This window comes from Xiphias gladius, chromosome 7 (assembly GCF_016859285.1).
Source record: "Xiphias gladius isolate SHS-SW01 ecotype Sanya breed wild chromosome 7, ASM1685928v1, whole genome shotgun sequence".
Lineage (NCBI taxonomy): Eukaryota > Metazoa > Chordata > Actinopteri > Istiophoriformes > Xiphiidae > Xiphias > Xiphias gladius.
This window is the reverse complement of record NC_053406.1, coordinates 26,279,872-26,306,480: the sequence shown is the minus strand read 5'-3', so window position 1 is coordinate 26,306,480 and position 26,609 is coordinate 26,279,872. Positions and strand designations below refer to the sequence as shown.

The following is a 26,609-nucleotide window of genomic DNA, read 5'->3' as shown; positions in this document are numbered from 1 at the left end:
AGAAACTCGTGGATGAACATGGCCGCCTCAATTCACACGAATAGCTTTTCTCAGGTAAAATAAATGTCAGTCAACTAAAAAGGAATAATAAAAGGGTCTTAAAACGCTTAACGTGCTGCGATTATTATATCAGCCGCAGTGGCAAAAACTATGGGAGGAGGGAAACACGGGCAGGTTTGTTATTTTTCAATTCGGCCGACGCTGAAACACACGTCAAATACAAGAGTGGACGGGAGGGACAACGATGTAATGACTCGGCTGAGACCGGGCCACTGCGCCCCGAATCACGGGCCGGCAGTGGCTGGTGAGCCCCCGTGTGGCAGATGAAGCTGTGCAGAGGCAGAAACTGTACGAGTGACCTGCCGGGGGCAGCAATCCGCCTCTGCTGCGTCTAGTCTGCCGTAAATATCAACAGAAGAAGAAGAAGCCGAAGAAGAAAGAAGGGAGGAAGGAGGAGGCTAATCTAAATTAAGCTAAACTAGTTCACAAAGGGTTAATGACACTTTGATTATTATTGGACTGCAACCCGCAACTTGACGTTTGTTTTATGCAGCAGTACTGTAGTTGTGCTCTGTACGTTTGGGGGCGTGCAACCGGTGAACTTTACCACCAAAGACTTTAGGTAAGACACTTGTTTATAACCAGTTAGCGTCACTTAGCTCCAGGCTAACGTCAGTTACCCGAGCAGCAGGAGAATTCAGTCACTTCCCTCAGTTTCGCTGCAGTTTCATCGATCTCTAAAGACTCCGGACTCTGGGACCAGCAACCCTGCGATGTTGTCAGTCGCCATCAGGTCAGCTCTCACGAAATGTAAGTGTCAGCGGTTTTGTGTGTTCGTTGACTGGTTGTGTTATTGAGGAAAAGGCATGAAACATCACCCCGTGCTCCAGATGTTAACTTTAAAGGTGTTTGTCACGTCTGGCAGCTCGCACTAGTTTGTAAACGAAGATTTCCTTCACTGGGGTCAACAGAAGATGTGAAGGGCTAAGTAGGTGAAAGGTCACCATGCAAAGAGCTCGTCTCTGTGTTTTATTATACTTTACACCAGGGTTGCAGCTTATAGACCCAATTATGTTTTCATCAACAATTAACGTGCTGATTATCTTCTCGATAATTTATTAATAGCTAAGTCAGTGCAGTTTCCAAAAGCCCAAGGTGATGTAATTAAATAAGTTGTTTTTCAACGGCCAAATATGTTTATCAAGAAGCTTGAATTAGAAAATATTTGGCATTTTGATTCAAACGATTAATCAGTCAATTTGGAAATTGAAACAATGAATCAATTATCAAAATTGTTTGGAGCTGCACCGATTACTGAATAAATCAATTAGTTGATCAACAGAAAAAGAATCAGCGACTATACTTATGTTCAAATGATCGTTTTAGTCTTTTGGTTTTTGTCAAATGTTTGTTTCCAGCTTCTCAAATGTGAGGATGTGATGCTTTTCTTTGTAACTCATGATAGTAAAGTGAATATCTGGGGATTTTTGTTGGTCAGACAAAACTAGACATTTGAAGTTGTCACCTTGGTCTGGGCGACATTAAAACAGCCGTTTTTTCACGATTTTCTGGCATTTTGTAGACAAAATAATTAATCGTCAGATTAATTGATGATTAAAAATAATTTGGGAAACCAGGGGAAGTAGTTTGACGCACCTTCTGCATGATCGTTACCTAACAAATATTCACCTTCAGTTCAAAAACCCAGAGTCAGTCAGTCACAGTTAATCATCAAGTCCTCATAATCTGAAAAACTAGAATCAGAATATTTGGCATTTTTGTTGAACTGATCATTTATCAGAAGAGTAGGGGATTAGTTTTCTGATGATTTTTACCGTGGTAGTCCAGCTCAAGCCATTTAGTTGTTTTTCAAAGTTTAGTTTCTCATGCTGTCGTTGCAGTTTTGGTAAGGATGAACTCGCTCTGTCGTTTATTTTGTCATCCTTTCCTCTCAGACAGGGGGTTGTGGCTGCCCAGCCAGTGCGCGTCCAGGGCCATGTCGTCTTCAGGTGGTCCCACCTCTCCTTACACTACCCTGGCCATCAGTCAGCCGGCAGAGTCCGTCACACACGTGGAGCTTCACCGCCCGGAGAAGCGCAACGCCATGAACATGGCCTTCTGGAGGCAGGAATCGGTTTCATTTGTCGTAGCCAACGGAAACATACAAAACAAACAAATTAACATGGCCGTTATTCTTTACTTATAGTGTTGACATGTTTAATGTGTTACTTTGTCCCGTCATGTTACTCCGCTAAATTGCTCTAAATAACTGCTGTATGTTAGGACTGGATGTATGGCGCTGATCTCCCAGTTCAATTCCATTTAGATTTAGAAGGTTTTGGTTTAAGACGACTCCGTTACATCAGATAAAAGCCCATATTCAATAAATATGAGTAAAAATTGATCCTATCGCTGTTAATGTATTTTTCTTCCACAAGTGAGCAACACTGTTTTTTTTGTGGTTTTATCTTGTATACAGAAATGCTTCAAGTGCAAGTTATCAGCTAACCTCTAAATTAAAAACAACTGTCCCATTGATACATAAGAATCAATATTGGATCATTGAACTTTTAAAAAAAATGCGATTATTAAAACACATTTTATATTTATTTAAATGCTTGAGATGTGACAATAATGTCACAAAAGTTGAGTTTTACCAAAGTTATTTTCAAATTGGACAATTTAATTTATTTGCATATTTTAAAAAGCTACAGGCTCTTCTTAATATTTTGTCCTGAAATTAAAGGACATGTGATAAAACTCAGTTCCAGTGGTTTACTTTTTAACGTGACAGCTGCAGCACTCAGTTTTGCCGATGCTGACTGAGGAATGTTTACGGGGCTTTTTATTTTTTTCCCTGCCAGTGAGATGGTGGATTGCTTTAATGAGATTGCTGGAGACCCAGACTGCAGAGTGGTGGTGGTTTCTGGGGCGGGGAAGATCTTCACAGCTGGTGGGTACCAGGCAGTTTCTTTTTTTTTTTTTTAAATGGCACTGTTTTTGTGGTGGAGTTGTGTTTATTGTCTGTGCTGTGATCCTGTCCAGGCATTGACCTGATGGACATGGCCGGCGACGTACTCCAGCCACAGGGCGACGACACGGCCAGAGTTTCCTGGAACCTCAGACAAAAGATCACCAAGTATCAAGAGACGTTCTCCGTCATAGAGAAGGTCTGACCCGGAGAGTGGTTCTGTCTATCAGACTAAGGAGTCATAAGTAGGACTGCAACTAACCACTAATCCAGCAGTTTTTTTTTGATTAATTGATTATTCTCTAAAATGTCAAAAAAAAGTGAAAAAAAAGCTGTTTCTTAGATCCCAAAGTTATGAGCTCTAAATGCTTGTTTTGACCAGACAGCAGTCCAAAACCCAAAAGACTCAGTTTACCATCACGAGAGAAAGAAAATCAGCAAATGATTGAAGCAGCAATGACTGAAACTAATAATCGATAATCAAAATAGTTGCGGTTTAAAGATTTTTTGATGGACTCATCAATTCATTGACCAATCGTTGCGGCTCTAATAATCAGATCGGACCATTCACAGACCCGACCATGTATTTGAACAGCATTGAAAATGATGGGGTTGTCGGTATATTTTCCTGTGAAGTTATTGATTATTGATTTCCTCCTTTAGTGTCCGAAGCCTGTGGTGGTGGCCGTCCATGGAGCCTGTGTCGGAGGAGGTGGGACATGATTATAGTGCAACCACACGTACATTTTGAAATAGGGCTCAATTTTAAAGACCAGGGGCCTGTATCACAAAGTACGATTAGTGTACTGGTTTTCTTGTTTCACAAAGCTGACTCAGTCTTAACCCGAGTGATCAGCTAACCTGATCCAGACCTGGGTCCTGTTCTTCAAATGTCTTTGAAAGCATTTTGAGGATTGGTCTCTTAATTCGGGACGAAGTTATCTTGAATAAGAGTGCACTCTAACGGCGGCATGAAAAAGTTCGGGCACCCGTGTTCAAACTTTCTGTTACTGTGAAAAGTTAAGCGAGTACAAGATGAAATGATCTCCAAAAGGCACACAGTTAAAGATTGAACATTTCTTCAGTATTTTAAGACAGATTACTTTTTTATTTCTGTCTTTTACAGTATCAAAATAACAAGAGGAAAAGGGCCTGAAGCCGGGTCAGTACTTAGTAAGTGTACTAAATTTATCAGGCTTAGTTCCCTTTGGCAAGTGTCACAGCTTGTAAAAAGCTCTTTGTAGCAGCTCAGAGTCTTTTAATTCTTGTTTGGGGGATTTTCGCACGTTCTTCCTGCAAATTGCTTCTAGTTCTGTGAGATGCTTGCTTTCGTCTTTCAGGTGCTGCTCTTTTGAGGTCTAACCACATTTGATTTGCCATTCTAGCAGATCAAAAAAAAAAAAAAAGAAAAAAAGTGTTGTTGGTCTCCCAGACCTCAACTTGACCTCTGCCGTTAATTTACGTTCAAACGGCCTTTCCTAACGATGACTGGGAACGAGCCATAACCCGGACAAGCTAATTAAAAGTTCTCAGAGCTCAAATCTCTTGGGCTGCCCGAACCTTTGTCTGGCCACTCTTAAATTGTACAAAACAACAATAATACACTTATCCTTCTTAAAAATTTGAAAGGAATGTTTCACCTTTAACTTTGTGCCTTCGGGAGATCAGTTCGTCTTTTACTCGCCCAACTACTCACAGTAACAGAAAGTTTGACCAGGGGTGCCCAGACTTTTTCCGGCCACTGAAATAAATGCAAACTGCTCCAAGAGTTGAAACCATGATCATTCAGACGATTGGCTGAGTGCTGATCACGTGGTTTACAGGTACGCGAGATAGGTGTGTTTGGAGCCCTCCCAGCATGCACTCGGGCAATAGATTCATGGACGTCGGTCTTGTGTTATTTCGTTGTGCCTTTAGCTACACGATGTTTCCGCGGCCTCCGTTCATTCATCGCTGTTGAAGTAGACGCTACGAGTCACGATGGTGCATGACTGGTGAGGTTCTCTCCAATGGACGAGCGATGAAATGAAACCTTTCTAAAATCGCTTTAAAGGCATAAACGATTTTGTGCAAAGCGATTTCTGCGGTTCATTATTTAATCACCTTTACTGCCCAAATGTCAAATTAAAGCCGTGATGTTCTGGATCCGTTGGTCTTTTTAACAGTCGGAATCCCTTAGTGGAGTTTCTTCTCGCAGTATCTCAGACTACATTTTTTTTTAAGTCAACAAACTTTAACTGTGTTGTACATTTTGTCACGTTTAATTATAGGTCACTACTGATCACAGTCATGTCTCAATAACCTGCATGTTCTCAGCTAAAATCATAGATTATGTGAATATTCTTTTGTTAGGAATCAAAGAAAGTGGGTCCGTTGTATCTGAAACTCACTTCATGAGTGAGGTTCACCCTAAAACTCTTGTCACGATCCAGTCAATCGTCAATAAGCGGCAGTTGAGAAGTCAGAGAACAGCGTCGCAGAACCGAAAAATCCAGACTCGAGTCAAACTCATCTGCAATCTAAACTGGATAACAAGGCCCTGGACAGTCAGTCAGTGTTAGGCTCACTGAAGCCAGAGAACCCAGAGAGAACCAGGCACGGCTGAACCCGCCCCGCGATACCGGTCACAGCCGCCGCCGCCACATTGTTTGTTTCTTAAAAAGATCGCGGCACCTTCTTAGGTCTTGCCTCTCACTGTATCGCTACAGTTTAGAATCAGATTGTAAACTCTCCAGAAAATGTTCCGGTTACCTGCCTCTGCAAAGAACCGATGGCGTCAGGAGGTTGTGTGGTTTCAACTGGCAGAGTTTACACGCTGTTGTGTTCACTGTGGCAGGTGTCGACCTGATCACAGCCTGCGACATCCGCCTGTGTACCCAGGACGCCTGGTTCCAGGTCAAGGTAAGACCACGTCCGTCCAGTTCTCATGGCTTTGGAAATGTTACTCGGGGAAAATGGTCAAGACCTAAATAAAGAAAAAACTAGGGCGCTGAAAAATAAAAATGAGTTGGTGAAAGATAAAGAGTAAAACAAGTTTGAACTAACTTTATCAACAGATTCATATTCATTTTTAACTCCATTCTAATTATTTAACAAACAGTATCTGTTATATATTTATCTTCTGTTGACGTATTCAGTTGTATTTGTGACTTGACTGATGAGGTTTGTTAAGTTTCGTTGCTCCATACAAAACAAATACTGGAATGAAAACTATCAGCCATCGTCATCATCATTCACATCTGTGTTTAATAATAGGAAAATAAACAACAATCAGAAAATAATGCTTTTAAGAATGTAAAAATAAAAACAAGGATGCAACATTTTAATTTCTAAACCAATAGCAGGCTCCTTCAGGTAGGTGATGTCTGGTGCTGTCTGTTGTGACACTTGGTGATGACGTTACCACAGTCTCAGTGTCCGTCCTTCTGTCTGGCTTCACAGGAAGTGGATATTGGCCTTGCAGCAGACGTCGGGACGCTCCAGAGGCTTCCTAAAGTCATCGGCAGCCGCAGGTAAACCGACCATTTTACTAAACCAAAGAGTCTGCAAACAACAGACATCTTTAAAACCTATTGAGAGGAAAAAAAAAGAAAAATCACAATTTGGATATATGTAGAAAACCCTTCATGCATGTAACAAGTCCTTGTCATCGTGTGGTTAACGGATTAATTTTCTCCAGCCTAGTGAACGACTTGGCTCTGACCGCCAGGAAGATGTATGCAGATGAAGCCAAGAGCAGCGGGCTGGTCAGGTAAACGCATCGCGCCCTCAGTCGTCGGCGGCAGAATGATTCTCCCGTATCCGTCATTGAACAGCATTGATTTTATTACTTTAACTTTGGCTAAAAACAGACATATTGTGCCACCGGCTCACTCGAGAAGTGATCAGCAGCAAAATTTTTACCAACTGAAATGCGTAAGTATAACTCTGACATTTTGAAATCCTCCACACATTGTCTTTCCAGCCGAGTGTTTGCAGATAAGGAGACCATGATGACTGGAGCTCTGGAGCTGGCCGGGGAGATCGCTGGTCGCAGCCCCGTAGCTGTGCAGGGAACCAAAATCAACCTCATCTATGCCAGAGACCACAGTGTGGCAGAGGGACTGGACTACATGGTAAGAGCGTCACCTATTATACCCGTACGTCTCGTCAGTGTCACCCTGCCTCCGTCACACCGCTGAGCTTCACTGAATTTTGTCACTAATTTGTTCAAATCCTTTTCCAGGCCACGTGGAACATGAGCATGCTCCAGACTCAGGATGTGATGAAATCAGCTCAGGCCGCCATGGAGAAGAAGAGTCCCAAGACTGTGGCATTCTCCAAACTCTAAACCCGACTGAGACAAAGCTCGGAAATAAACACTAAAGCTGCCGTTTTGATTCCTCCATCGGGGCCTTTCTGGAACTACGCGCTATTTGATGTCTGTTCTACACTCAGCCTTTAACACCAAAAACAAAATACTGGTCTAGCAGCCTGCGGCCATTTGGGGATGATTTAATGAGACGGAGGCTTGAACCACTGTTGGAAATATAATGAGAGCAGATGGGATTTGTTCCCGAGCAGCTGTGGAAAAGCCTCAGAAACAGCATTTTCAGGATGTTAAATTTCCATCTAAACTAAGGACAGACTTACTGTCAACCATTTCTGAGATTACACAGTCTGTAACAGACATCAGTCTAACCCAATTTGAGAATGTTGCATACTCACCTGAATGTCTGTCTGCGGGTGATCTGTTTGGGCGGCGGGAACATGCACTTGGAACGGAAGACTGAGCTAAATCTAAAGTGACCTTGCTTATTTTTTCCAGTGTAGAAAAATTTGTCTGCAGCTGTGGATTTGTTTCAGTCCGCTGCTGTATATATTTAAAGGGATAAAATAAATAGTAACGGCCAGTTTTTGTATGTCTGTAAATGACTTCATGAATGTTCTCTTATTAAAAACTCATCTGAAAGATAACGTTTGAAATGTCCATTGTAACCTGTTACTTGCTACAACCACAGACTTGTTAAGTGCCAAAATTCAGTCTTCAAAAATTGAGTGCAAAACTAGATTCAAATAACTTAAAATGCTTTATTGACAAAAGTTTACAAATTGACCTAAATTTACCAAAGTAGAACTGGAACGCATTCAGAGTCAGTCACTGCAAATTCTGCTTGGCATGAAGCTTCTGTAAGGTTTTCTGTGAAGAGATGGTAGAAAAATATTCTAGTATCACCTCAAACTCAATTCAAGCAACTATTACAACAGTTTTTGTTTTTTAAACCTTGTGGAACTCCTTGGCCCTCAGTCTGTTTTTAGCGTAAGCTTCTTGTCTGCTTCTGATGGTTTTCTGATGAGTTACCTCCTCCAGCTGCTCATACAGTCTGCACAGACAGACACAGTGCATCATTTGGTTTGTTCAAACCACATTTATATTTAATGCATGTAATCACATTTTAGGTTTAACTTCTCAAAAATGATTAATAGTAAGAAGAAAAAAAAAAATCCTCGGCTGAAAGAGTTTTGGATTTTCTGTGGAAATGAAACATTCAGAGCCAAATCTTGTGTAGTATTTGTTGAGTTAAGATATTTACTCACAGTGCAGAAGTTTAAAAGCTGATAATAATAATAATAATAATAATAATAATAATACTCCTCCTGCAGTACCTCTGAGTTCTTCGGTGCATCTCGGAAACCTCCGATTTCCTTTGCTCTGGTGTGTAGATCTTCACCTCGTCCACCTTTTTCAGCCTGGAATCGCTCACTGACAGAAACACAGGAAAATGGAAGTTGGTTGAGTTTACTGGGTTAATAACTGCAGCTGCCAAACATTTTACAAGGCACTGATTTAAGGCGCACAACAAAACAGCGTTTCCCAACAGTTTAATCAGCTCGCAGAGATTTCTCTCAGTTTTTTCTACTGTATGACCACTGGGTGGCTCTGTAGTACCGTCTACAGAAATCATATTGGGCTCACTAAGCCCATCGCTTGTACCGAAACCACTGGTGTTCTGTGGATGGGCAAGCACAGTGCAACTCATCAGATTGAAGGCATTTCAGGGAGATGAACGGCTGGAATAATTGTGACTCTGGTACTTCTACTTTCAATACTTCTCGTATTGTCGAATCAAAAAAGGGCAATTTTGACAACGGTGCTTTAGGTACAAATGTCCAAAAGAAGAAGATACAAATTTTGAAAAAACACTTTTGTTCTAACACCTAACAAAAAGGCTCTATGATGTGGGCTTGTGGTACTCAATGATTTGAATCAGGGCTGAACAATATGCAAATATTAGAAAAAAAAAGAAAAAAAAAGTGATTATTTTTGACAGATATTGTGATACGAGTCCCAATTTGTGATTTTTTTGCTGGGGTCCGTACCAAACAACCATTTTTTCCCATGAGTCTGAAGAATATGAATTGTAGCCCAGTGCATCTCTGTAGCACCACAGTGCTTTGTTTATAATGGTATGTTGTGACACATTTTACCTTTATCAAAAAAGGCAGCTCCTGCAGTTTGGATATTGCACTTGGCCGTATTGTGATTTCGATAATATTTTGTATTAATTGTTCAGCCTTAATTTGAATCATTGTGTAAGATGGTAGAAAAGTTAAGATACCTGGAGGGGGAAGCTGAGGCTTCTTCTGCTTGACGAAGCCAGATTTCTCAGCAGTTTGCTTCTGCTCCGCCTGTCCAGCCTTTGACTTGTTAGTCTTATGTTGAGGTTCTGATTGAGACTTTGCCTTAGAGGAGACTGGATGAGATTCCTCAGCTTTCGACTGCTCTCTGGCTTCAGAGGGAGCTTGGATCTCAGGTTGAATCTTGGCGGCAGCCCATTTGGCCTTGATGTCATCCACCCTGTGGGAGGATCTCTGGAGCAGAGCTCTGCGCCTCTGTTGGTTGACCCCCTGCAGGCCTTCGCTAGGACCCCAATGAAACTCCAATAACTTCACTACATGTAGAGAGGGAAAGAATGGGGGGCTCACTTTTCACAAGTTTACAAATTTCAGGCAGGAAAAAAAAAAAAAAAAAAAATGCAATAAGAAAAAAAAATTAATACATCAGATTGGTGAGATGCATTTAATTTGGTTGAGTATGTTGACTATTGCTCCTTTTTCTTCCTGATCACATTCATATTTAAATCAAAAGCAGGCTTCCCCACAGTTTGGCCAGTGATGTCAGCCATGCTTCACTCCGGACAGCGTCTTATTTTCCGTTAGATAGATTCAGTCTAGCTGCTGTGATTCTACCTGGATGCGTTTGGTGCTTGTCCTTTAGCATCTCCTCCGGTAACAACGTGGACTCTGACCCCTATAGGAGACAAGGTTTGTGTTCACAGATCAGAAAAAAAAAAATCACCTGCAGCTGAAGTCGAAATGTACAGACTCTCCGTGTCGGAACTTTACAAACACAGATTTTGAATGACTGATATTTGTGTATAGTTACCTCTGTCTCTTGGCCTCTCTGTCCTTCCTCCCTCACCCCATTTGAATGTTTGTCTTCCCAAATTCCCTCTTCATCAGCAATGGTTGTCTCTTGGTCCTGCAGTGTGGTGTCTGTCAGGCTCACTAGTGTTATGTCCGACTGCTCCAGGATCCCCTTCTCACTGGCCGCTTCCTGATATCCAGGGAAGGATGAAAAGTACACAGCTCAGCCAATGACATAGTACAAGTGTTAAAATAATAAGTAAAAGAAGACAATGTTCAAAAACATATCTGTCATTTGCCAAAATAATCTGTGACCTTCTACTCTACAAGTAACAACCTGCAGTTGCAGCATGACAGAGCCCAGTAGAGCTTTTAGTGGGTGAGTGTGGCCTCTTTTGGCTCTGCAAGTCAGTTAACACTGAAAGATGAGCTGAACAAGAAAATTTAATCGTACCAATATCTTATCTGAGACAGGAACATCATTCCTCAGGTTTGAGACATGCTCAGACTTCAGTTCTTGGGCCCAGAGGTCACTGGATGCGACTGAATCTCGAGGTCTTTCAGAAACACGGTTCCTTTCTAAAGCCCCTTCCACCAGCTGCGGCATGCCCGGAGCAGGTGCATCATCACGCATGGTTAAATTTGACAGACTAAGAGCTGTTAGCTCCACATCTGTCCTCATGGTGTCTTCCAACATGAGGACAGATTCATGGGGCTGGCGCTGGTAGGATTCATGTAAGGCAGGCTTCTCTGTTCGAAAGCGCTCTGGTGACTGTTCAAACTCAACAGAAGGATCAGTTTGGGTTTCAGATTCTTCCGAAGGTGCGGAAACGTTGCGTTCCCCACTGGCTGGCTGTCCCTCAGGGGAGTTCGGCACTTTGTGTTCGAGCAGGTGAAAGGTCGTGGAGGCGTCGGCTGTTTCGTTGTGGGTGACTTCAGCCAGTAGCGGGTGGAATGAGTCTGAGCCTGGAAAAACTAAAAAAGGGTGATGAACATGAAAATAATGCACAGTTAAGTTTCTAAGTAGGTAAGCAAAATACAAGAGATCTGACTCGCTTAAAAATAAGCAGCAGAAAAAAACTGCATGAGCATGTCTGACTATTCTCTGCTTCACGGTCCTTAAGTCAAACTTCTACTTGGTTTGTGCTACAGACTGAGACTACAGATGTACATGGTGTTCATATTCTCCCTCTGATACAACCACCATAAGGTCTTGGGTCATTTTGGAATTCACCTTCATTCCTCTCTGGGCCCAGGTCCATTGGACTGGTTTGCTTCTGCAGTATCTGGTCTTCTGGATGGGGACGTAGACCTGGGACGGCAGCACTGTGTGACGAAACTTCAGGAGGCAGCTCTGGGTACGACGGCAAACTGGCTTCTCTGGAGAGACCAGGATCCACGTTGGTACTTTCACCTACAAACAGCAGATGAGTTGACAAACTCAAAACCTTTTCCCCACTTTGAGAAAGTGGATGGGACAATGTTTCAAGACAGACTGCGACCTACTGTCCATTTGATTACTTTTCTATTTAGCCATAAAACATTTTACAATAAAATATTGCAAAATTGGAAAATGGCCATCAGATTATTCAAGTTAATCAGTGGAATGTTGGGCTCTCTCTTTTGTCCACCAGTAATTTAAAAGCCCTACTGCATGTGTCAGTTACCCCATGAGACCCTTCTTCTACTTGAGTCTCCACTGTCCTGATCATTATCCAGCTCCCCAACCAGCGGTCTCATCCGGCTCTCCTCCTGACATTCATCCAACCATGTGGTGGACTGCTCCGGCGCCATCTGACCCATCAGCTGACCTGCATAAAAGTCCTGCCCACCACTCAGCCAACAAGAGCTGGACTGATGGGAGAGTCGACCAATCATCCGACTCAGAGTGGAATTCCATCCACCTTGATCCGAGCTAACCGAAGCCGCCAGACCTGGAAGCTGACCAATCATGGAAGAGTGAGCCGATGGTTGACCGACCAGCTGCTCCATGGCTAAGTCCCTCTGGTCAGTGGCAAGACAGGATGACTGGTCTGTGAGCTGGCCAATCAGAGGCCTGAAAGAGTCCTGCTCCGGGTCCTCAGCTGGGAAGTGCTCCAAGATTGGCTTGACTGTGTTGTCCCATACCTGTGGAGGAAACAACACATCAACCGAGTTCTGGGTATTTTAAAGCAAAAACACTGATAGCTGACTTCTATTTATAAAAATACATTTCAAGTCTCAAATAAAATGGAAAATGTGCCCAGAGACGCGGCGTCAGACTTTTTAGAGCTACCAACTGCAGTAACAGTGTGCACTCAACCAGCACACCAAATCCTACAATAAAGCTGACTGCTCCTTTAAGTACAAGTCTGTTGTTGTTGTTGTTAACAAGTTAAAGTGGTCTGTGAGTCACTGACCATGCCACTTGTCTGTGTCCCTGCTGTGTCTGAGGGAAGAGACCGACGACCTGTAGAACCTTCATCCTCCACTCTCCTCTCTGAGGCTTGAGCCAAAGACTGCTGTGAAAGTGAAGATCCAGGTTCCTCCACATATGAGCCTTCACTGTCTGAAGAGGATAAAAAATACACGGTACTAACATGGTACAGTCTTCTGGTAGAAAATACTGATTTACTGTATGTGCAATGATTGAGTTTGGCCTTAAGAAATTATGAGTTTCATCTTTGGACGTTCGCCATGCCTTAAAAAGGCTATAATCAAAATTTTGGTAATAAAATCAAATGAAAAATGTGACACTGTTTACGGTGCCGTTCATAGTGACGAAGCTGCAGCTCCTCTCAGCTTTTCAGAACAAGTTTCAGCACATTGTTTAGCTGTCCGGCTGCGACTTTACTCTTTTGGTTCACTCTCACCGCTCTTGTAACATCGTTGCTGGCCACAGCAGGCAGAGGTTTTCAGAGAAAAAGCACTAAAAACCCAGTGTACATTACTCATTACTCTGCACCAAACAGCAGAGAGACAGAGTCAGCTGGTCAACATCGTGGAGCATTTAGCAGGTAAAGAGCCAGATATTTCTCTCAGGAATTGGAAGGGACCAATACCAGAACTAAGAGTGTGATTGTAGGGCTTACATTCATCATCATCATCATCATCATCATCATCATCATCAGATGGCCAGAAACAACTCCAAATAAAAAGATAATGTTGCTCTGTAACTGCTGGAATTGTAAATAAGCAAATAAAACAAGCTAACAAGTTTACCTTGTCAACTTAAAATGTGATATCCCACTGTTGTGCTCACAACTTGTTTGCGCTGCCCCGTGGCCAAAAACGAGGTTCCTCAAACACTTTTTTAAAACTTTCCAAAGCAGAAAAATGAACGAGCACACCCATTTCACCGGGTGTATGGAGGTGTGTCATTTTGTATGACTATCACATCTGGCCTTTGAGTGTGCTGGTATGAACAGCTAGAAACATTTTTTCAGATGCGGTCAGAGGACATGTTGTACAAACCAGTTTGATTCAAGCGTGCCCCGGCTTCTAAAAGTGGAGCAACATGAACCATCTCACTTACTAGGGTGTTTGAAAGTATGGCAGCCAACTAACAACAGGCCAGAGTTCTGACAACTATTAATCTATCATGTTGAGGAAAGAGGGAATTCTTGTGAGAAACTTTTGTGTGCATTGTGTGTAGTATACCTGTGGTTCTCCCAGCAGTGCTGAGGGAGATGTTAAGTTCCCTTGTGTATCTGTCTATAATTCGCTGGATGCTGCTATCATTAAACAGAGAGTCTACAGCCACACCAGGCCGGCCTGCAGCCGAGCTGTCCTTAATACAGGAGCTTTGACCGGATGGAGAGGAGACACTGAGTAAAGCTGCTCCTCGTCGTCGTTCCAAACTATGTCTGACAGGCGGGAATTTATCTAAAGAAGTGGGAGGAAAAAAAAAAAAAAAGACGGGAGAGCAGATTTAGGCTGTAACAAAGTTAGAAACACAAATAGCATGTTTTCTGGTGTATATGCACATGCACACGCACACACACACACACACAATGTGTACAGAAGCTCATTGTCACCTTAAAGATGGATAGACAAACCATTCACCTATGGCAGCACCCAGGTCCAGCTGCCTGAAGACCTGAGGCATATTCCACCAGGTCCCACGATAATGCTTAAAGCACATAATCAGATATTCTACTTAATAATGAAGAGCAAGCCCATGTTGGTAGGGTGAATAAAAATAAAAAAAATTAAAAAAAAAAAAGAGAGATTTTCTGAACTTTTTCCATTCCATTATTCTCTAGATTCACAGTAAAAATCAATCACATGGTCAAAATCATTCACAAAGTTCAACAAAAGCACCGTGTGCCACAAGACACACTCCTGTTGTCCCTCACCAGTGTCTACGTTTTGCTCAGGGTCAGTGGTGATGTAGCTGCCGGTGGAGATGGTGGTGGACGAGAGGCAGTCAGAGTCAGGAGGCCTATGGGTAGACTGACACACACACACACACACACACACACACACACACACACACACACACACACAGGCTTAAAATTAATTATTTTGGGGTTTTGCCATTTTTATTTTCAGATCTCTATGTATAAGGTAAGGTTTATGTACATGCACAGGTTCACTGAGCTCAGTTCAAGTGTAGAAACCATCATGAAATGTATTTTGATTAAATACACTTCAGGTTGAGTAATTTCACATCATCGCTCAGTAAACAGGGAAGAAAAAAAAAAAGAACCCCCCCCCACACACACACACACACACACACACACACACAAAAAAAAAAAAAAATAGACAGAAAAAGCTTCTCGAGCATAATCATACGCTGATACAGCCCAAGCACTCAGATTTGGCTAGTTTTCATCATTGATCCACAAAATGTGGACCTCAGAGGGTATTAAAAGTACTGAAAAAACACCAACAGCCAATATGCAATGAGATTCATGTAAATATGTTTACATTATCACCGGTGTCTGTACAGAATACTGTTAAAATGTAGGCATAATCAAAGCAAAAGCATCGATCCAATTGCAACTGCACAGGAGTAAACATCAAAAAGAGAAAGGTTGTTTCTATTGGAGAGAAGGCAAAGGCTCCTTCACTGCATATTGACCAAAGTGTTCTTCCTTTTCTAATGAGTCTTTGCTGCAAAAGTTTGCCACAAGGTTCATGACTTGTCCCAATGGAAGGAAAGTCAGTGCTAAGTGTTGTACATCTTCAGTTGGCCTGGTTACCTCTGTGGGGGATCTGTAGCTTGTGATTGCAGGACCAGAGTAGTCGGCTCCTCTCCCAGAGTCAGAGGAAAGCGGTGAGATTATTCTCAGGACTGAATCTGGAAAACAAAGTTTCAACCAAGCGGAAGTAGCTTCATTTTCATCCTTGTGTTTAAAAAAAAAAAAAACACTACCATTTTCCTCCCGCTCTGTATTCTTTATCTCATCACTCGTCACCTGCCCCCAACATACCAGAATCTGAAGATTCTGGAGATGTTCCTGCCCCTATCAGCAGTCTCTCTCTCCAAATGAGACTGCTGGATCTCCTTGAGCTTGTCCTAGAGCCAGTTAGTCTCTCAGCAGTCCGCTTCCCACTGCTGGACACAGAGGGTGTCTGCAGAGTCCTGTCAGAGGCCACAGACGACTCTGATTCCTCCTGCGGATCCCAGTCGACAGTGTGTGATGGCACCTTCACGCTATCCTCCAGGCCTGGAAATAGGAAACAACAACCATCCAGTCAACTGATACTCCCCTCCAAAGCCTGACGCATGGTTTGGACATTTGTTGAAGACAGTACATTACTCGTGTTTCTGGGGCTGAGCTGACCTGTGACTTGGCTGGTGTTGACTGGCGTCTCGACCTCTTGAATAGCACTGAGCTCATGTTGTTCAGTCATCATCTCCATGATTCCCAGCCTGACGCGGGTCACCGGGGGCTTCGCTGCTCGAGGACGTGGAGGGAGAAGTCCCGAGGGAAGGACTGATGCTGAGGCAGGTCCAGCAGGAACATTGGTCTGAGCGATGGGATCTTAATAGAATATTAGATATTTTCTCTAGCATTATGATGAAACTGCAGTGTTTTCTAATGAATTTAAGCATATGATATTTGGAAGTGCAGCACGATTACTGATGCAAAACTACAGTATTGCATTTTAATGCCACTAGGGCTTTAAAAACCAGATAATGTGTTTTATGAGGTGGTATTTAATGTTAAATGTGTAAATTCAATTAATTGTAAACACGGTGCTGAACGAAACAGCTGGAGGGAACATGGCACTTATCCGTTCCCAGAGATCAGCGAGACATTTCGAATGGTTCACGAGTAGAAAATGAAAAAGGTAAATAAATTGAGTGGAAAACTTTTTCCATTTTGAAATTTAATAGAAACCGTGTCAAAAAAGTGTTGGGGGGGTTGACCAAAAAACTATCTGCAATCTAACAGGTCAGTTACCAGCCTCGCCACTGCTAGATGGCGGTTGTTGAGGGGAGCCATCTTTCTCCTGAGGGTCTTCTAGATGTGATAAAGATCCTCCATTAGCCGTCTCTATAGCTCTCAGTAGGGACGCAAGTAATCTGAGGCGAGCCTGACCGATGTTCTCTGATATCAACACTTCACCACCAGCTTCTGGAAATGGCTGCGGGAAATACAACAGGAAAGTTGTTTTTTGATGTTCTGCAGGTCTTTTGAAACATTCAAGAAGGGCACCTCAGCAGAGTTGATGTTTTAGACTAGATATTGTCTACTGAACTGCAACAAACAAAAGAAATAAAATAGTTCCCTCACTTACTTGTGCATCAGTGTGAATCAGAGCCCTCAGCGTCTCCTTTTGCCGCCTCATCTTCTCCATCTCCACTTCCTGTCTATGTCGCTGCTCTTCCTGTCTCTGCCTGTCCTCTTCTTGCTGCCTCTGCTGCAGCACCACTGCCTTCCACTGCTTCCGCACCCGTCTCTGGACCTCCTGCAGCTCTCGCCTCTGCCTCTCCATGTCGTCCCCTCTGGAGATCAGGGACCCCATCTGCAGGGAGCCATGTGGAAAGACCCCAGGCTTAACTGCTGCATGGCCCGGAACCAGAGGTGCACCATCTGTGATGCTCGGGCTAATGGCTTGGATGGGATCAGAGGTTGGCTGGAGTGGGATGGTGGTTGAGTGATGTGTTGTGAACAGTTTGTTAGGCAGTTGCTCTGTGGTGAGCGAGGGGGGTCTCACTCTCTCCGGAAGGTGCTCTGTTACTCTCTCCATTATGTTATCAGTCAGCCAGGCAGTCACGTCTGGTCTCTGCTTCCTGGAACCGTTCGAACTAGATTCTGCTTCATCTGGCACCAACTTGGAGCAAAAGCTCAAACTGGAGCCAGGAAAATGGGGAGGTTGGGGACGTGAAGCCAGCGTGTCAGAGTCTCTTGTGGGAACTTCCACAGAGGTTTGTGGCTTATTTTGGATGTATGGAGGCACTGCAGGAGTTTGAGGGAGTTGTAGATGAATTGGAAGATGCACAGACCGACTACCGTGCAGAGGTGGGCGACTGAGGCCTGGAGGCATGACAGCGGGCAGCAACGATTTGGAGGTCATGTTGTAACGAATTCGTAGAGCTCGCTGGTATTCCTCCAGGCGCTGGTGAGCCACTTCCAGTGAACTCTGGTGAATTCTAAAACAAAAAGGTGGCCCAAGGATTAAAAGTCTAGTCAGTTATATTTATATTGCCCAATATCACAAATTTGCCTCGAGGGTCTTTACAATCTATACAGCATGAGTCTCTCTATCCTTAGATCCCTAAAACTGCGTTCTTTGAGGAATCTGTGCGGTAAATATAGTAAAAGTATTCTGTCACCTCTTGAGATCTACTTTCAGGAATAACTGCGTGGAAATGTGGTGTAAGTGAAAATCACAAAACCTTAAAAAAAGAATCTTAAATTTTGTTCAATTTAACTTGTTGTCAGGCTTCAACACACCTGTTTTGTTCCAGCAGCCGTTGTTGGTATTCTCTAAGCCTTCTGGTGTGGTCATCTTCACCTGCAGGGGGCTCCAGCTGCAGCGAGCAGAGGTGTGGGTAAAAGAATTATTTGTCACCGAAGTAATTGTACTGAGCTGAACACACTGTGCATAGAATATTTTAGAATATTAAGACTGGTATGTATTTTTTCTGTTAAATGTCAAATTTAAATTTTGAGTTGCTCAAGATTTGGATTTGACATCAAAATCAAAAACCATTATTCGGCAAGCATGCTTAAAAAAATCTCTAAAGCAGGCACAGATAATTAACTTGAATGTCGGATCTCAACAACTGTGAGTTGCACAACTGAGAATAGCTTAAAACACTTAGCTGACCTGCGGAGCTAGACCAGGGGTGACAGAGGTGACGTCCCAATTATGGACAGGTACGTCTGGTTGGTTAATAGGCACTTCCTGGGTCACGGCAGAATTCAGATGTTCTTTCTCCTGCTGAGCCTCAAGCAGCATCTGCTCCAGTTTGGCCTTCTCCTCTTCCAGCTCCTGCAGCAGAACCACCTGCTGCTGCTTCTCCCTCTCAAGCTCCTCTTCCTGAAAAAAGAGGAAAAAAAAAAAAAAAAGAAAATGTTTAAAACAGTGATTGCTGCCAAGCTGCAAACTTCACACATTACCTAGAAGGTAGGTCATAGACCCAGTGTACAGCTAAGCTTCAATACTGAGCGGATATCCAATTTCCAGCAGAAAAACTGGATGCATCAGTTGCCATAAAAATAATTCAAGTGGAGACTTTGTGGATTGTTTGAAATATGAGAGCCTATATGATAAAATCTGTCTTGTTCCTGGACCAGTTCAACACGGTAATTCTGGACCTGCACATCTTCCTCCTGTGAAGCGCAGCGATCAGAGGATCACCCCTCTCAGCGGGAATTCCCCACCAGCTCACAGTGAAGCTCCTGTGTTCTTCTGCTGGGTGTACAGTCAACATCCACCAACCTCCATTATGCTCAACTTCACTTTGCTTTTTATTTTTTAATACAAACAATCTTCAGTATGTTGACTCCAAAACAGGGAACGAAGCCTATGTCTGTTGCTTTTTTATTGTCCAAAAGAAAAAAAAAAAAAAAGGACAACTTGTTCAAAGCAGACGATACTGTAAGCAGAAGGTGATGTGAAGTCATCTCTGAAAAGGCATGAGCACCCTGCCAAACACACTCCTGCTTTAGATAGAGGCTGGACTAATTAAGTAACGAGGAACACCTGGATCAATAAATTCTGACGAATAAAAAAAAAAAAAAAACACACAAAGCTCTTGGGATAACAGTGGAACCGGGCTTTGGATTCTTTGATAAATTGTACGGTGAATATAGAATGTGGAAATTTGTGGACAAAGCGTCATCAAAAACTCAACATTTAAAGCTATTAGATTGAACAGGTTTAAGTTTTCTGTATCTTGGTGTGTCATAAAGCTCAGCACACTATTCTCAACTTTCTGCTTCTTATAATTTCATCCTTTGTTGTCATTTAATGTGATGAAATGCAAAAAGGCAAGCTGCAGTCACCAACCGTTTTAGTAGGCGTAACAGCATACTGCATGTTTCCAGTGAGAAACCGATTGTCCAGTGTCTCCACAATATGTCCTTACAATGTGATCTCTGGATGTAGAGTACAAGCATTTAAACCCGTCTGATTACCTGTGAATGGCAGCTCATACTGCTTCTGCCTACATTTACAGTGTAAAAAAATGATTCCTCCTCTGAACCATATAAATTGGAATCAGCATGTACCCTTTTCTTTCGTTCTTCTTCGAATTCCTGGATTCTGTTTACGACTACATCAGGAAGTAGAGTATCTGCTGCAGTTGACTGTGCCGTTGTCTCCATTGCTGATCGAATTAAATATAAAGGAAAAAAAAGTTTATTATCTCACAACAACTAAACATTCAAACTTTTTTACTCAGAGATGTAAATCTGGACACCAGCACAGAAACCGATCTCAAATTTGAGAAGAAATATTTAAACACAGTGGGAAAAAAACAGCTGATATAACTCAGCAGCAATATGGCTGCACATTTTTAAAATAGATGAAAATTATTCAAAAAATATATTTAGAATATCTTTGTATGGCAACAATTATTATTATTAATATAGCATGTGTCAAAGCAAAGATAAATGAGTGTCAATAGGTGAAAAATTATGAAAACAATGAAAGCAGGGTAAGAACCAAAGCAGAGGGCAAAAAATCTCAAGATGATCTAATATCTAATTAATTTTGTTGCAGCTGATGATAGGGAATGACTTACCTGGTGGTGCGATGGCTGGCTCAGAGAGCTCGCTGGAGGGCGTTTTGTCCTTCTCCTCGCTGGTCATAGAGCCGGTCTCAATGGTCGTGTCCCGCTCTGGGATCTGATCGGTGATGATCGTCGGAGAATCGGCTGCAGGGACACGACCGTTGTGGTCAGTCCACTGGTTCCTCTGGCTCCTGATACGATCCAGGAGTTTCTTCAACGCCTGTCTACGAGCAGGTTTGGAGCGTTCCACTGTAAATAAAGAAATACACTGAATGTAGTTCTAGATTGGTAGAGATGACTTTCAAAGAAATTTGACCAAAATTATTGCATTAGACAGTCAGCTTGAATTCAGGGTTGGTATGTGAAATGCTTGTCCTCCCCCGAAGAATTTTCATAATTTGCATTATATATTACAATAAACTAAGATCTGTGTATTGATTTTGTGTAAATACTAAACAATACCTGGCAATCTTTTCTTGTAACAACCTCATAAATTTAGGTTTTTTGTGTATCTGGTGCTTCTCTTCACCTTCAGCACATGTTCCTTGCTCAGTGCTTGCGGCTTCTTGCTCAGCGTCATGTTGTGTGCTTTCTGTTCCCGGTGTGGTGATTTCATCCAGTGTGATGTCCAGCTCTTGGTCTTGGCTGCCTGTGGACAGAGCTGGGAGAGGTTCGGGTAGCGGCTGGACCACCAGGTCACCTTTAACCCCTGGGTTCAGACAACATAGAGGTTTAAAGGGGATCCATTAAAACTATACATGTCTGCTATATCCCCCACAATATTGGTCATTTTGCTTTGTAACAATACAAATTAAGCTCAGTACAATGAAGGTATGAGAAACTTCATTGACAGATCGCCGACTTCTGGCTACTTGAGGTGATCTGCGTGGTTTTAAATAAAGCTGAACATACTTGTTTTTGTGGCTACATCAAAACATATTCATAACAAAATGCAGCATCACTGAACAGTCCTTACTCCTCTCTCCGGTATATACGTCCTCAAAGGCAAACTCCATCTCCCTCTGGAAGTCCTCCCTCGTCTCCTGCCTCTTATAGAGAGGCTGGAAGATCTGAGGAGGCATCTGTGACACCTGCTGTCGCCTCCTCAGCAGGTCAGTCTGCTGCATGTGCTCCAGTTCAACAAGTAAGCGCTCACGATCCTAAAGGAGACCACCGAAAAAACAGATCAGGCACAAAAAGCCACGCATAATATATTCACCCCAAACATTTCTTGTGTTTTTTTATGAGTACCACGCCACCTTGGCGTTCTGATACAAGACTATTAAACATGTTTGGGGGAAATCTTTTTATCTTACAATTGACTTGTTTTCTTATGAAGAACTGCACTAGGATTGTGGACACTCGAGGTTCGGTTTCTATGTGACCAATGTGTCAGTTGTAAAGACAAAGCATCAATGTCCCTCCAGTAATATAAACCACTACAATCTCCTTATTACATAAAAGATCAGTCTTCTGTCTTCTGTGAACATGGTTGTCCTGCTGTTAGTCAACGGTGTTTGCTAGGGAGATGGCAAGTAGCATCAGAGCAAATCATCTGTCAGATACATGGGAACAATTTGGTGTCAGTACCAGGTAAGTTGTACCTGCACAAGCTGGTCCCTCTTCAGAGCCTGCTTCCCTCTGTGACGAGCCTTTTCAAGCTGCTCCTCTCTTTTCCTCTTTTCCTCCCTCTGTAAGTCCTGCAGTCTCCTCACCTCCAGCTCAGCTTCTTCGTGGGCATTAAACTGCAGACACATCTACAGATTAGACACCTGTGATCGAGGGAGACTAACAAACCATGGGGCTAAGTGCATGTAATAATCACAGGGCTTACCTGCTGTGTGTCCACCTCTCTGTCCACTGTGCTCTCAGGCATGTGGTAATGTGTGTCAGCGAAGGCACTCACATCAGATTTCTTTACTACATGTGGCTTCTTCAAATTGATGTTCTGCTTGAACAAGAAAAGACAGTGTTACCTCGACTCCATCGAGAACCTAAACTGTGCAACTTGGAAAGTTACAGTTTATTTTATAAACAGGATCCAATGTGGCCAACTGACGCTCTAAAGTACAGCCCTGTTTGTTGTAAAATTTCCATTATGTTCTGGTATGTATAAATAAATCATCAATCAATAAATAAATAAATAGATAGATAGGACCATCATAGAACCTCTGAAAGATCATGGATGGATGGGTGATAATTGCATGTACAACAACAAATAATAACACATCGTACTGTTGGATTTACACACGGTGTTTACTGAAAGAGCAGGAGCAAAGGTTTTGAGTGTAAAGCTTCACTAATAGCGGACTCACATTAGTCAATACAGCCATTTTATTCCAGTCCCACCCAGAGGCCTGCAGTAAAAGACCCTCCTGTTCTGAGTGACACAACTGTCCCAGGAGAGAATCCCTTGAGCTCAAACATGCTTGATATTTGCAATACATCGTAAATGCTCAGTGACATTTCAGCATTCCTGCAGCACGCTATCTGAGCGAGACTGGGAGTTTTATCTATTTTTTTTATTTACTAAGTAACCCTGACGAAATACAGACCAGACAGGTAAAGTTCTTTTGGTTTCCATTATGTTTTCTTATATGCATGTCTTTCCCTCTTCCTCTCTTTTTTCCTTTCTTTAATTTATTTTTCTAACTTGGCAGCAAGGCGTTTTTGTGTGTTGGGAGAATGAATAGGGAGAGAGATCAAGCCTAAGTCAAAACACATCATTTGTGAACAGGTATTTGACAAACACAAACTAACCAACCTGGTTCCAGACCTTTGAGTCACCAGCCACATTTCCAATTTGTTCAGTGATTCAAACTGAATAATGAGTAATAAAGAGATAGAGGATGGCATTTCAGTCTGATTATCAGGCTACAGACTGCATCTTGTCATGTGTCACCTCATTCTATTAACTGTGCCCATAGTGTGAGTACTGATGGGCTGTTTACAATACTTTGTGTCAAATCATTGTATCTTGCACATTAGGCATTGCTGAACCACCTAGCCCAAACCTAATTCATCGAAACCTTTACAACACTTCGCCAGACTTATTCGTACCATTAACTAAAATGAGAGCTAGCAAATCCAGGTGGCTTGTCAGGCCAGTTTAGAACAGGAAAACAGTGTCATTAATATCACCGATATCACCGGCGAATCACCTGAATGGGGTTAGGGGGAGGCGGTGGGAGGCTGGCCACTTTTGCCGCTCTTTCCTTTTCTGCCTGTAGAGCCTTTTTCCTGGCATTGATGGATCTACAGAAACACAAAGGATCAGACTTAATGCTAAGTTCTTTCTGATGACGTTCAACATGTAGACATCTTTCAAACAGATGTTTGTGATGCTGCTCACCGGCTTTGCCTCTCATGGTCTTTAAGCCTCTGTGATTTCAGCTCCTTCAGGGCTTCTTGATAACGCTCCTCTGCTTTGGCTTGATTTTCTTCCTCCCTCTGAGCTATGGCTGCCGAGTCGGGTTCCTTGTTAGAATAAATCAAAATTGGCACACACAAATTCAGTGATTTGGACACCGTATTCATCTTCCGAGTGGGTTTATTCTCATGTCATGGTTTTGTACACATTTTGGTTTCAGAAGGTCTCCTTGGTTTGGTCTTTGACCATCTCAGTTTCATTTTCTCCAAATTCATGTTACATCTCGTTTGAACGGAGAATCTAACTCAACATTGACTGAAATGTCCCTAAAGGGTGTAACAGCTTCATTAGACGGTTTACTGTCTTCATTCGGCAACCGATCTTATCTTACGTTTTCTTTTGCACCCCTGTGTCCCTGACCGAGAAGATGGAGGCTCTCCTGGTATAACCTCTGCAGTGTGTCAAGTTTCTCCCTCCGCTGTCGCTCCCAGTCCTGCCTCAGCTGCTCCCCCAACTGCTCCAGCTCATGCTGCCGCCTCTGCTCAACCGCCTGGCGGATCTGCTGTGCAAAGTGCCGCTGCTGATCCCGCACCTGGATGTCAATTCAAAAAATGTTTGGTCACGACTTTGAAAAAGGGACACGAGACATCAGGCATAGATCACATCAGGTCATAGTATAGAAAATGTCAGAAGACAAAACTGTGATGCTCACAGCCACAGAGCAGCACATACTGGACATGTGAAATGGAGAATAGAATATTATAGTAAAAATGAACTAAACTACTGCCATAAATACAACGGCAGAGAAATTTTGGCATCATGTTGTAGATCAGTGAGCTCAGAGTAACATAAATCAAGTCAACCGTGATGAACTCTCCTGTCAGCTCAGTTTGTTGCAGCACTGCGTTAATTATGTCATTGTTGGCTGAAGTCCAGTGTGAACTGCAGATTAATGTGCAAGATGACTAAGGTGCAACACAACACTGAATAATTTCAAACAGGACCCCCGCCAGTTCATCAGTTTTATACCAAAAAAGTAAGATAATTTGCATCTTCTAGGAACTAATGTTCTCTATCAGTTGGACGGTGCAACTTAGAATTATACAAAACACGTTACAGCCTCCACATAGTTAAGAAAACTGTCTGGATACCTTCAAGTTGACTGTTTGCTTCTTTTGTATTTTTAACAGACAGAATTTCAAGCCTGAGTTCAGTCTCACAACACTTAATTGATTAATCGAGTGGCTAGTCAACAGAAAATTAATCAGCAATATCTGTTTTGATAATCAAATATTAATTTGAATCTTTTTTTCATGGTGGGAAATTCTGTTGGGCATTTTCCTCTATTTTCTGACATTCTATAGAAAAAACAACTTATTGATTAATTGAGAAAATAATCGGGAGATTAATCGATAAATCTAAATAATCATAAAATGCCGCCTTAACTGAATTACTAACGATTAGACAATTAATCGATTATCTGATCACCATAAATGAATTAACAATAACTATTTTGATAATCAAGCATTTATTTTAGTCATGTTTTGTGCAAAAGGGCCAAACATTTGCTGGTCCCATCTTCTCCAATCAAAACATTTGAAGCTTTACTTTGTGGTACAGGATAGTAAACTGAATAACTTGGGTGTTGGACTGTTCGTTTGACAAATCAAAACAAACAAACAGGTATTTGAAGACATCACCTTGGAATTTGGGAAATTATAATGAGCACTGTCCTCTATTATCTGACATTCTATAGAAATAAAGAGGTTATCATTAATGGAGAAAATAATTAGCAGATTCATCAGCAATGAAAATAATCATTAGTTGCAGCTGTAACTGAGTTATTACCTTAGGCCTGACATTTGATCTGCAACAATCAGTCTCTTAATCAAATAGTTGATTCACAAAAGATTAATCGGCAACTATTGACATACTCGATTACTCATTTCCATTATTTTTCAAGCAAAAATGGCAACCATACTCCGGTTTCAGCTTCTCAAATGATGGGATTTGCTCATTTTCTTTATCATATCTGACAGTTCATTGAATATCTTTGGGTTTTGGTCATTGAGGACAACACAGTGGTCTCTGACAGATTGTGAATGGTTTTTCACTGCTTTTTATTATTGTATGGGCCAAACGATTCAGCGATTCATCAAGGATATAAAGGTTCACAGCAGCTTTAACTGGTTTAACTGGCAATCTTTCTGTAAGAAACGCCGTTTACTCCTCAACTAGGGTGTCCGTTTATCACAAATCAGGGACACGAAGTGAAGCAGAAGACCGAGACACCACTGAGAATAACTTGTTGACATTAGTTACCTGCTGCATGCGCAGTTTTCTCCTCCTTTCATACTCCTCTCTTATTATTCGAGCTTCTTCGTTAGGGCTCGGTCTTATTTTGGTCAATTTTCTCTTCATTTTCTCTGATTATGACGGCGGACATTTCCCAAACGTCAGGTAGCAGCTACGTTAAACGCTACCGTCACATCTTAGACGGACATACTTAGGAGACATTTAAAACGGTGAAACAAATGCAAATTAATCATAAAAATGCCAAATAAAATGCCTGAAAGAGACTAAATAAACCCCAGAACTTTTTGTTTATCACCTGAAATCCAACCGAAAAAGCAACTGAACGCATTTTTCCTTAACGTCATATCCGGTGGTTTAAACTGCCCGCC

General features: G+C 42.3%; 2 protein-coding genes across 4 annotated transcripts; one reads left to right on the top strand and one right to left on the bottom strand.

The window, feature by feature from the left end:
- Positions 1-398: 398 nt before the first annotated feature.
- On the top strand, positions 399-7,924 carry ech1 (enoyl CoA hydratase 1, peroxisomal). 2 transcript variants are annotated; one of them, XM_040131051.1, is made up of 11 exons: positions 399-622; positions 726-810; positions 1,956-2,124; positions 2,865-2,953; positions 3,046-3,170; positions 3,635-3,683; positions 5,808-5,872; positions 6,413-6,483; positions 6,651-6,722; positions 6,936-7,086; positions 7,197-7,924. In XM_040131051.1, the coding sequence occupies exons 2-11, from the start codon at positions 774-776 to the stop codon at positions 7,299-7,301; spliced, it is 933 nt and encodes a 310-aa protein (XP_039986985.1). In that variant the 5' UTR covers positions 399-622; positions 726-773; the 3' UTR covers positions 7,302-7,924. The 2 variants fall into 2 exon arrangements, with proteins under 2 accessions (XP_039986985.1, XP_039986984.1); XM_040131050.1 differs by having other exon boundaries at positions 715-810.
- On the bottom strand, positions 5,774-26,595 carry cep295 (centrosomal protein 295). 2 transcript variants are annotated; one of them, XM_040131048.1, is made up of 30 exons: positions 26,248-26,595; positions 24,317-24,517; positions 23,908-24,032; positions 23,717-23,810; positions 22,390-22,503; positions 22,160-22,300; positions 21,532-21,715; positions 21,085-21,264; positions 20,568-20,804; positions 20,053-20,150; positions 18,647-18,859; positions 18,271-18,347; positions 17,111-17,966; positions 16,774-16,957; positions 16,150-16,350; positions 15,796-16,032; positions 15,565-15,662; positions 14,716-14,812; positions 14,018-14,242; positions 12,778-12,926; positions 12,046-12,505; positions 11,613-11,792; positions 10,833-11,353; positions 10,398-10,568; positions 10,202-10,262; positions 9,571-9,903; positions 8,618-8,714; positions 8,235-8,334; positions 8,078-8,150; positions 5,774-6,540 (listed from the first exon to the last, which is right to left on the bottom strand). In XM_040131048.1, the coding sequence occupies exons 1-29, from the start codon at positions 26,344-26,346 to the stop codon at positions 8,109-8,111; spliced, it is 5,775 nt and encodes a 1,924-aa protein (XP_039986982.1). In that variant the 5' UTR covers positions 26,347-26,595; the 3' UTR covers positions 5,774-6,540; positions 8,078-8,108. The 2 variants fall into 2 exon arrangements, with proteins under 2 accessions (XP_039986982.1, XP_039986981.1); XM_040131047.1 differs by lacking the exon at positions 5,774-6,540 and having other exon boundaries at positions 8,022-8,150.
- Between the last annotated feature and the right edge of the window lie 14 nt (positions 26,596-26,609).